The sequence below is a fragment of the Octopus sinensis genome, linkage group LG2 (genome assembly GCF_006345805.1).
Source record: "Octopus sinensis linkage group LG2, ASM634580v1, whole genome shotgun sequence".
NCBI classification, from domain to species: domain Eukaryota; kingdom Metazoa; phylum Mollusca; class Cephalopoda; order Octopoda; family Octopodidae; genus Octopus; species Octopus sinensis.
Window position 1 is genome coordinate 99,952,477 of NC_042998.1, and position 12,210 is coordinate 99,964,686.

At 39.6% G+C, this 12,210-nt stretch overlaps 1 protein-coding gene across 1 annotated transcript in view; it reads left to right on the plus strand.

Annotated features, from left to right (window-relative positions):
- The window catches only part of LOC115232623 (cadherin-like and PC-esterase domain-containing protein 1), a 201,965-nt gene extending 198,259 nt beyond the window's left edge, over window positions 1-3,706 (plus strand). The window contains exon 24 of the mRNA XM_029802617.2: window positions 532-3,706. Coding sequence (XP_029658477.1) covers window positions 532-711 — 180 coding nt within the window. The 3' untranslated portion in view covers window positions 712-3,706. The remainder of the gene's footprint in view (window positions 1-531) is intronic.
- Window positions 3,707-12,210: the final 8,504 nt, after the last annotated feature.

Here is a 12,210-nt window from a genome sequence, read left to right on the forward strand (position 1 = left end):
TAGCAACAGCCACACTCAAATGGTGCTTTTTATATGCCATTGGCACAGGAGCCAGTCAGGTGGCACTGGCAACAGCCACACTCGAACGTGGGGCCAGTCAGGCAGTACTGGCATCAGACATGACAATGACTTCACATGCTTCAACAGGTCTTTGCAAGCACAGTTTATTGCCCAATGTTTATATATATATATATATATATATATATGCATGTGTGTATATATACATATATACATACATATATATGATAGATCGGTAGCCACTACACACATTTTTTTTTCTCTCCTTGATTTTTTCTGTGTCCCTTTCTGTAGAAGAGCGTAGGCTCAAAACGTAAAAGACTTTTTCAATTCCTGAGCGTTATACTAATACATCTGTTTGTTTTCTACACCACCTGTCTTCGTCCTTTATTTTTTTCGTGAACTCTCCCCCTATATATATATATATATATATATATATATATATATACACACACACATACAACTACTCTATGCATTTTTTTAAACATTGTATATTATTTTCAATATTCTCAGGTTGTAACTTTAAAAAAACAGAAGAAAAAATGCCATAAGAAATGTCCTCATTCTCAATCAGACCAAGAAGAAGATTATCAATCTCGAACTTTCCATGTAGAAGGAGAAATTAATGCGATTTATTCAGAAATGATGATTACTCAAATATGTTCTCACAGTTTCAGTCATTCTTTGTCATGACTATAAAAGGTTCCAAAGAAATTATTAATTTGCCTGATTCTAAGTTTCCTTAGTCATTTTGTTCCAGAATTTCATCAGACAAAAAGAAGACTGTTCTGAATCCAATGAAAGATTTTTCATTTCTGGTTAACACACATCTGGGCTGTGTGAAAACTTAGTCAACAACACATTGCTCAAGGTCTAGAAGGGCTGAGTATACTGGCGTTGACAATGAGTTAACCCAAACTTGTGGCGTTGGAAGATATAACAAACTGCAAAAATTTCAGAGAAAATACAAATCTAAATACAGCAGTAGACTTTGTAATCTTCTGAACATATAAGAAAAATGTTTATAATTTTCTATGAAAATGTGATAAATTCATAAGCTTCATAAAATTCATAATCTTCATAAAATTCATAAAACGATGTAATTTTCAAACATGAAACTTGTATATTATTTTACTTACATTTATTTTTATTCATATTTTTCATCAACCAACATCTTCAGTCAGATATATTGTTGTTTTGTTTTTCACCAGTATATCAGTATTTAAATCATATTCACAGAAAGTTGGTTTCTATCACAAAGGAAAAGTACTGTATATTGTAGGCAATATTTAACAGGAAGTGTCCATGCCTTGCACAAGAATAATTGATTCCATAAGGAACACAAAAGGCCTCATCTGAAAATCAAAGCAATGATACTTGCTACTACAGGCTATGATATTATATTTAATGGATTTTGAATGTGATGGATTGAAAGAATCATTAGAGCATCTTTGTTCTGAGTTCAAATCTCCCCCAAATTAGTTGTCTTTTACCAGTCATTTACTTCAGTTAATGTAATTGACTGTTTCCTTTAAAAATTGTTGGCCTTATGCCTATCCTACTAGAAGCAATAATTTTTAATTAATTTAATTACAATTCAGTAATTAATTACAAAATTAATTACAAAATATTTTCTGTGACTTAGGATTTTTAGTAAATTCTCAAAAATATTTTCCTACATTTAAAAAAAAACATAACTTGGAAACAGGTAAACACTCTTAAAGCTGACTTTGCTTATTTTTTTTAAAGCAAACATAATTTATAATTTATACTTTTCAATTAAACTAATATTATTTTTTAAAAATTACATTCTGTTTCTATCTTTTATAGAAAACAAAAATAGGATATATATATAAAAGTTATTGTTCTAAGCTGAATTCCCAGATATGATAAGAGTAGTGTTAATATATTTATTTTCATTCTAAAACCATTCACACAACAAATAGACAGTAGGAAAAATTACAATTCTTCATCGCCACATCACTTAAGTGACATTAACCTTTAATATTCCACAGTTGTGTGAATTATTTTAAAGTTTAAGTCTTGGACCAAATACTGTAATTTTGTGCCTGGAAAGAATGTTGGGTTACACTCAGTTATAAAAGCTTAAGAATCAACTGAATACTAGAGGTCTTCCAATTATTCAGAATCTGGGAAATTACAGTAGTGAGCTTTGGTAATCATTCAACCTGTCAAAAATATTTTTCACACGAAGACAATAGGAAGTTTTTCATTAATTTATAAATAGAATAAACATATTGTATGTAGTTATTTCTTTGATGAGTTAATTATATATCTGAGTGTTTGTTCCAATAATATTAGATCTCAAAATGAAGTCATCAAAGCAAAGAATATGAAGAGAACTCAGCCATATGATTATTAAATAGTATTTAATAGTAAGAGACTGCAAAGAGTTTGTCTCGGTACAGTATCCCTTTGTTATCAACTGGAAAAAATCATCTACATAGTCACTGTACAGTATGTCTTTGTAACTAATTTGCAATACAAAGGAACCAGTCATACAATATTAGTAGTAGACAACTATGGTTTTGTATAAAAACAATGTTTCTATTGGGGTTTTAATTTTGACTACATTTCAACTTGGCTGCCCTCTGTGTTCAGCTGGTATATTCCTACCTTTATACTTATATAGCATATAACATTGAACTAGCTGGGGAAGTACAAACTGATTGAGGCATAGAGTTGTCAGAGACACAGACAAATCAGGTTAACATCCCAAAAGCCTATGTTACTTGTGTAAAAAGTTATCTAGACATGCCAAAACTTATATTAATTTCAGCACCAAATTCAAATCCTCTTATGGATCTGAAAAGGTTCATGTGAATTTACTCCAGTGTGTTGTGATTCTTTCATCAACACAGTCACCAGTAGTAACAGTCATACAATTACTCTGTTTATCAAAGGATCTATGTCTGAAATGCTAGACTTTTCCACTCCTTGCAGCAATCATCCACAAACTCTTAATTTTTGAAACCATTGCTGACAATGCCAACACCCAGGGATTACCTTGAATTCTGGATTTTATCCTTAAAACTTCTTTGTTGATTTCTTACTCTCCTTCACAAATCAACATTCCATATTTTTATTATGGTTACTCAATTAAGATGCAGTTTTCATGGGAAGACTGTTCCTGACTTGACAAGATACCATATAACCAGTCTGTAAAGTAGGAATCCTATTACTTGACTCATACCGTTTCTGGCCAAAGCACTTAGCTATCAGATGATCCTAGCCACTTAATGAATAGATCCCATAGAATGATGGAACATATGCTATATGCAATAGCAGCCATGTGAAATTTCTTTTTCATTCATTCAAAGTACTGAAACTTGTGAGCTTAGGTCATGATAGAAGCACTAATGATGTGACCCTACAATCAGTTCTCTCACCACAATTTCAGGATGAACTAGAAAAAACTGTTCACCTTATAACCTGATAATAAGAGGTTATTCAACCTATTTATCAATGTACTATGCTTATTTATAACAACACATTATGGTAAGATAATTTACTTCATTATTCCATACCACACTTCTCTTATGTTCTATAAATGTTCACAAAAGAATTGCTAATTTGTTATAGTTTCTGAGAGAAAATTTTTCATATCAAATTGTACATTGACCAGGAATCATCTTTATTTTTCCAAATAAAAATATTTTGAAAACTTTGTTTCATTTTAAAGCTTTATTGTAAATTAACAGAATTACAATAAAATGAATTCTTTCTGCTTTGTTATATTTATAGTTAATCATTATTTAATTTTACATGTACATAGGCCAATGCTTGTCTCAGGTTACCATATTGAGTGGATGTGAGGCAGATACCAATGGAAATGACACACTCTCTCAGAGGCAAATGTATTTGTAGGAAGAATTGAACTTAGCACTACAAGACAATGAAACATTTTTGTGTTACAGTACGATTGCCACTTAGTGATAAATTATATTGTTCTGTATGTCAGGCTACAGATGACAGGAAACAAAATGTTGACATCTTAGTTGATCATCTGTACCCTATCATTCACCCATTCATTTTTCTATTATTTAGAAGAGAGAAAGGTAGTACAACTGGCCAGTGAAGTTCTGTTGGTCTGATGAAATCGATGCTGATAGCATTCAGTTTGGATATCTGTAGTTTATTGGCTGTATGAAAACAGTTCTAGAGGTTTCAAAGTTTATAATGCACAACTGAAGCTGTGTGATTAAGAAGCTTGTTTCCCAATCATATGATCTTGGGTTCAGTCTCACTGTGTGACCTTCAGCAAATATCTTCTGCTATAGCGCCAGCCTGACCAAAGCCATGTGAATGGATTTGGTAGACAGAAACGGAAAGAAATCTTCTGTGTGTGCGTGTGGTAAATCATGGTACAGGAGGATAAAGGAACATGCGGAGAATTGGAATAAACACAAAGGATGAAGATTTTCCCTCAAAATTTTTGAAAAATTTTTTGAAAATTTTCCCCAAAATTTTCGAAAAAGTTTTTGAAAAATTTCCCCAAAAATTTTTGGAAAAGTTTTTGAAAATTTTTCCCCAAAATTTCGATCAATTGGATCTTGTCCTCCCCCTTGTATAGAAGTGTACGGCTGAAGCGAAATTCATTTTTGGACTTTCTTCTATCGAAGGCATTCTAACAAAAATGCTTCCATGTAAACGGTGAAAATATTGTCAATTTCCCCAAACAGGGACACAATTCAATTTTTAAACAATAACCAAAGCTCCTTCTCCCAAAGGGGGAGGGTTACGGTTTACAATTATTTAACAAATGCAACACGACAATGTTTCCTTTACGAGGAACCAACAAACGTGATAACAATAGTTAAACAGTAATAATAATAACAACAAGCCTTACGATGAATCAGAAAGCAGTAAGCAGTTGAAGCTATAGTCCTTTATGTATAAGAAATAAATCAACAGCAGTAATCTGTAGAACCGGCTGTTCGAGAAAACAGATATTACATACAGCCAAACTCATATAGATACTTAATGCTAGCTAATTAGCAGATAATCTAATGTAAAAGCACAGCTCTATCTGGACTATTCCATTTCTGCACGCTAATTTTATTTTTAATTTATTCCCATTCATGTGAAACCACTTATTCAAGTTCAAGTCATTGATGCAATTTTATACCAATTGCTATTTTTACTTTTGTTATGTTACGATTATATTATACTTTAGTTTTATTTTAATTATTACTTACTACATATAATTCAATTGTTATTATTATTTTTATTGTTAAAGTGAAAGTATCTGATTTAAAATAGAGAAACATTTTTGTTTCACTTTTAACATGTAATACTGAAATAGTGGAGAAGATATGATATTGCTATGGGCTCGCTCTAGGCAAGAAGTTGAACATTTTTTTTTTGCCCATGAAACTACATGGACCCTAAGTAAGGCATGTGTAAAATTTGAATGGAATTGGTTGTGTAGTTCTCAAGTTTTAGGGAATCGTAGTGGAGAAGATATGATATTGCTGTAGGCTCGCCCTAGGCAAAAAGTTCAAATTTTTTTCTGCCGATGACACTCCCCGGACCCTAAGTAAGGCATGTGTAAAATTTGAATGAAATTGGTTGTGTAGTTCTCAAGTTTTAGGGAAACATACAGACAGACAGACAGACACACACACATTCTCAGTTTTATATATATAAAGATACGACGGGTTTCTTTCAGTTATCGTCTACCAAATCCACTCACAAAGCTTTGGTCGGCCCGAGGCTATTGTAGAAGACACTTGCCCAAGGTACCACGCAGTGGGACTGAACCCAGAACCATGTGGTTGGTAAGCAAGCTACTTTATTTCATGAAAATTCGCCATTAAGGCGTTACATAGAGGGGACATACAAATACAGACAAACATATAGGGTGTAGTAGCTTAAATCGTTTTAGTATTTACAATATAATGTCTACAGTATTTACAATATAACGTTTACAAAATTAATATTACACAGTAGGGCAAGGAACCCAGCCATCTGGGTAGAACCTTTACTTCTTGATCCGGCCACACTTACCTAGTGCCAAATATACCCAGCTTGCATGCTACAGACTTCCATCTTTTCACAAACATATCTCGTGACAGACACCTCTTCTCCAGCCTGATCTTACTACCGAGGTGGTGACTAAAAAAGTTAACCAACCCCTGGCCGGATACAAAGGTACCTGTCACTATACCTTTCGTACGCGTCTTCCATACTGTTTCGTTCAGTATGGCTACTACGCAGGAAAAACAAGCCTTCCTTTCCCTGCTGAGGAAGGGAGATGGCACAATCTCAATGATAGACTCCGCTGATAGCTGTACTCTTCCATTCACTGACAACAGTTGTTCGGCAAAGGCAATCAGTCCCGATAACTCTGGGCACTCCACGAATGCGTGCAAGACGGTTTTCCTACCCCGCTCACATCGCGGACATGTCGGCGAGACGGCACTTCCGTGCCTTGACAGCTTGTCGCGAACAGGTAACGCCGCACGGAAACACTGCCAGGCCAGGGATTTCTGGTAATTATCCAGGTACCCTGGCCCGAACGTTCTCCGGAACAGGCTGATCAACTGATTTTCATCGTAGCCCAGGGTCTGCCCCAAGGCGTCTTCGGACTTAACCTCCACTAACCCGCTATAGAAATCCGCGGTGGAACTCCTGCTGCCGGCATTGCCCGCCCGAGAGAGTAGCTGAAGTGCCTGACAGCACTCCAATTACCAGTCCCCCAGCCTAGATCTCTGCTTGATCCAATTACCAATGTCCGTTAAGGACGTTAATTGAGGAAGGTAGAACCGAACGTGCGGTGACCACACCTGTTCTCCATCCAAGTAAAGCCAGAGGTGCCTCAACCTTAACGCGAATCTTCGCATCTTCAGCCAAGGCATCCCTAGCCCACCCTTTAGCGGTTTCTGGCAGCAGACTGAGCGCTTTACAAGTGGCTTTCCTCCTTTCCACAAAAAGTGGAAAAGGATTCTCAACCTGAAGGCCTTACTCAAAGGATTCCCGCCACAAATCGGGGCAAGGCACCACGATCAGGCGGTAGGTGACTACTGATGCTATGAACATCTGCCCTACCTCCGCCCTCCCTAGCAGGGATAACGCCCGTCCAGACCAGGTCCGGGTTAGAGCGGCCACCTCACTCCAATTTTTCTCTATCTGGAGGTCTGGCCCGAACCAGACTCCGAGCAGCTTAACAGACCTTCCGTCCAACGCCCCACGACGTTATTGGACGGCATCGGCTTGCCCCTTCCAGGTGCCGAGTTGCAAACCGACCGACTTGTCCTTGTTCACCTTTGCTCCTGCCACCGCCTCGTACCTTTTGATGGCCTCTTCCACCACTGGAAGCTGGCCTTCATCTGCCACGATGATGGAGATGTCATCCGCGTACGCCGTAGCTCCTCTTCCACACCATAGATCATGCGGTGCGCCCCCTAGTGCCTCCAACTTCTGCAGCAAAGGTTCAAGAGCCAACACGTATAGAAGCGGGGACAGGGGACACTCCTGACGAACTGAACGCTCGATTATGAACGATTTCGAAAGGAAGCCGTTCACCTTGACCACAGACTCGATGTCGCTATACAAAGCAGCGATCCAACCTCGAATGGTCGGGCCCAGGCCAGCCTCCCCGAGGACCGCCGCCAAGTACCGATGGTCGACCCTATCAAATGCCTTAGACTGGTCTAAATGTACCAGTGCCCCCCCCCCTGCGCCAGAAAGCTTCCCCACCCTCTCTAAGGAGTAGCGTATAAGGTGGAGATTGTCGTGTATCATCCTGCCCGGGATAGCGCACGTTTGCGCTTCCCCAACAAGTTTGTCCACGACCCGCGCCAACCTTTTCGCCAGCACCTTGGCCAAAATCTTTAACTCTGTGTTCAGCAGAGTTATGGGCCTGAAGTTGCCTATCTCGTCCCCCTTGCTCGGGTCCTTCCTGATCAACGTCACCACTTCCCAGCTCGCAGACTTGGGAATTCTCCCATTCTGCTGCCAGTTGGCGAAGACGCTAGCCAGCAGGTGCCCGAACAAGTCTGGCATACTTTTATAAAACTCATAGGGCAGACCATCGAGACCCGGAGACTTCTTCCCGGGGCACTCGCCCAACACCTCGATTACTTCCTCGGCTGTGGTTGGCCCCTCACAGCACTCAGCCTCTCGTGCCGAGAGACGCGGGCCACCAGGCAGGAATTCCAGAAGGGCCTCGCCATGATCCAGCGTCCCGCACCTCCCGAACAACTCGGCGAAGTGCTTGTAAAGTGCTTCACATATCTCGTCCCGCTCCTTCACGTGCATCCGTTTTCGTCAGCAAGAGACCTAATTGTGGCATCGTTGCCACGCTGGATTTCTATCGTACGGGCCCATCCGGCAACATTAATTCCCTCACGGCCCAATGCTCGCACTTTAGCCCGAACTCTACACCCCTCATGTTTGGTTTTGAGGTGACGGTCTAATGCCGTTCTCGCCGCCAAAACGTGAGATGCAGAGCCCACCTCAACGCCTCCTCTAAGTTCTTAGCTAATTGCCCTTCTATTCTAGCCCTGTCTAATCTTAGTTGCTTACTAAACCTAATGGACTCGAATCGAATGGCTCTTTTCAGGGCGAACCACCACCGGTTATTAACCACGGCTCCGGTTAACGCCCTCTGCGCTAACTTCTGAATGCTTCACAAGTCAAAATAGACTTGTTCAGCTTCCAGTAGCCGGGTCCTATCTTTAGTGTGCTACCTATGTCCAGTCTACACTTGACCATTCTATGGTCAGTATAGGGCACCTGGACGAGCTGTGGACAACTAAAACTAGACTTATCTCTAGTTCTTATCACTATCCTGTCTAGATAAGACTTGAACCTTCCGTAGCCACTCATCCAGGTCCACTCTGGGACGTTCGAATGGTCAAGTCTGTAACGATCTGCCAGCTGAAACCGCTTAAGCAGATCCACTATCGATGTGTACGTCAACGATAGCATTAAAGCCCCCTAATACTACTAAAGTCTTCGACGTCACGAGAAAGTTCTCTAGGCGCCGATAAAAATCAGTTTGGAAACCTCTAGCACAAGGTGCATAGAGTCCGATCAACCTGAAGGCTTTACTGCTGTATGTCACATCAAGGACGACCAGCCCACCTTCAGGGTCCACATAGACTGTACTTGTCTGCAGAGCCAAGCCTTTACGGATCAGTACCACTACACCCCCTCGCCCTCCGGTCTGACCAGGAGACATGATTTTCTCGTGGCCATTCAGGAGAGGCGAGAAGGTTTGTAGACTGTCCAGCTTGATCTCTGTAGCAACCATCACATGCATATCATGTGATCTGAGATCATCGAGGAAACACGCCTGCTTCCACTTCGAACTCAGACCACGCACATTCAAACGACCAAAGTTAAGTGAGTCCATTTACAAAAAGTAAAAAGTTCTACTTACTTTCTCCTTGGAGAAGCTGGGGGCGACTTCACCACACGTGGATCAGCCTCTTCCTTCGCATAATCTGGAAGTTCGTTAATTTTCCAAATGGCGTGCTTGTTCCTTCCCTTTAAGTCGCGGTATAGGGTTTCCCCTATTGCTGCACATCTCCGCGTCAGTCCTTCATGTTGGATATAAAGTTTTGACCTCTGATGTGTCACAATGGCTTCATTCGTGTATTGTTCAGTAGTGTCGTATTCGACAAGCATCCAATTTTCCTCTTTTTCTTCCGGGGCGGTTGGGCGGGATTTCTTTTTTAGTGTCTTTTGTGTATTGTTTTGGTTTTTTGTAGGGGATATGGTTGGGGAAGGTTTTCTTTTTCTAGGTGTTTTAAATCCATCCTCTGATACCTCCATGGTATCGTCTGAGGGGTTAACGTCTGTAGGGGTAACAATGTTTTTTGGAGCAGTCGGTGCCACAGCTTCCAAGGGTATGGGTGTTTTTATATTTGTAGGGGTTTGTGCGTGTAGCGGCTGGGTTTTTTTTGTTATTTGTTCCGGGGCTGGCACCACAACAGAGGGAGTGGGGATCTTTTTGTTTGTGAGGGTTGGTGCGTTTGCGGGGGTGGGGTTTTTTTGTTATTTGAGGGGCCTGGTGTTTGCGACAACTTTTTTTTTGTTTTCTTCACAATCAGCTCGAATGTGGCCCTTTTTTCCGCATTGGTAACAGGTGGGCTTACGGCCTTCCACCTGTACCCTAAGGGCCACATTCTCCCCCAACGAGCACTCTCTCTGGTAGGACCCGAATGTCCTCCTGTTTCCCTTGTATTAAAACAATGATGTTCCGCCCTAACCAGTTCTGTGGGGCGGAACTTGTAGTTTGTAGTATGTTTATACGGTCCGTCCTATTAAACAGCAGGGCGGCCACCACTTCTTTAGGGTCTACTGTAGGTGGCAATTCATTAATTCTTACACGGGATGTTCTTCGTCCCATATAAGTTGGCAGGAGTACCACTTCTTTGGTCTTCAGGGGACACACGGAATGCCCGCGAGCCGCCTCTTCCTTTGAGAATTGGACCTCAACAGGACCATATGCCCGTCCCCTCGAGATATACTCTATATCTCTCCATATCGGGGACAGGCATTTTTCTATTGTTTCTTTTACGAAGTGTTTAAACCTTTTGTCTTGTGGGCAGATGGTTTTATACACTACGGTCCTCTTCTCTGTTTCTAAAACAGTGGAGGAGGGTGATATCACATCACCTCCCTCTTCCTTCATCTTTTTAAAATATCCCTGCAACATGATAGAGGACAAAAATAATTATTTTTTATATCCGCAGTCCAAAGTTCAAATCCGCTGGGGGGGGGGCGAGACGTAGCAACAAAATCTACGACGATTCGAAATTAATTTTTCACACAATAATGAAATATAGAATTTCGAGAAAAGGGAAACCTATATTTTTTCCTCACAACGACGACAACAATTCAAATCTCGCCCGTGCTACGGGCGGATGCCACAATAGAGCCTACAATGGCTAAAATATAATTTTTTTTCACAACAATTTGCTTATTCCAAAAACCTGAAGCCTATAATATTTTTTTCCCCTCTTAATGAGGATAACAGTTCAAAGGCCACCCCCGCTGGGGGGTGGGCACGACAATAAAGCCTACAACGGCTTTAACAAGTTCAATATTAATAATATTAATAAATTCAATATTAATGACTTCAGTATTACAACAATTACTTTCTCCCGTCACCGGGAAAAAAGCACAAAAGTTTTCAAGTTCACGAAAATATTTAACAATATTCAACAATAGAAAAATTCACCACGTGCAACAACACGTTTGACTCACCGCCAAAAAAAGACGTTCGTCTACGACAAGCGTAAGCAAGCCACTTATCACACAGCCACTCCTGCGCCTGTTTACGTTCTGAGATCAAATCTCGTCAAGGTGAACCTTGCCTTTCGTGGGTCAGTAAAATAAGGTACTAATCAAGTACTGGAACGATTGTTTCGATAACTCACTCTCCCTTAAAATTTATCGATGAAAAAATCAAATTTGCTTTCGTCCCATTGGACTCAATAAAACAAAATAATCAGTTAGTGAAGTCGGCTAACACACTTCAAAATAGCTGTCCTTGTACCTAAACAGATTCAGTTATACCGACAAATTTCTCAGCAATATATATATAAACCAAAATGTTCAGAAACGAAAATCAGATAGGTCACTTCTCTTGTTCTCCCCTATCCTTTTTTTTTTTTTTTTTTTTTTTTTGTTAAAATTCAGAATCGTAATGTCGATATTTTAAATATAAGCCTAAAAATGCTAGTTGTAATCAAAATTAGTTGTAACCAAACAGGGAAGATTGACGGGGAAAAAATTACTGGAAACTCACCCTCTGAAAAAAAGTGTGGAATGTGGGTTCTAAATTTTATCAACATAATCATAATCTGCTCTCTTGAAAATGTATTTCTACAAAATTTCATTCAAAATTATGCATTTTCCAGAAAGTTATGAGAGAGAGCCAAGTAGGCTTAGGAAGGACATAAAACTTTAGTTATGCTGAAAGTTTTGCTTTCTGCATATCTTTTAGCTTTTAGAAAGTTACAATTTCGATATAAAATTTGTTTATTCAATCTTCGTTGAATTATAAACCTGATGTGTTTCGAAAATATCCACTTTAACTCAGTTTTTATGAAACATGTAACAGGTCAAAATCTGAACTCTACGCTGTTAGTATTAAATGAAGTTGCCTGACCATCAGTTTTGTTTTCGGCTGAATAACATCTTGATTGTATTCAC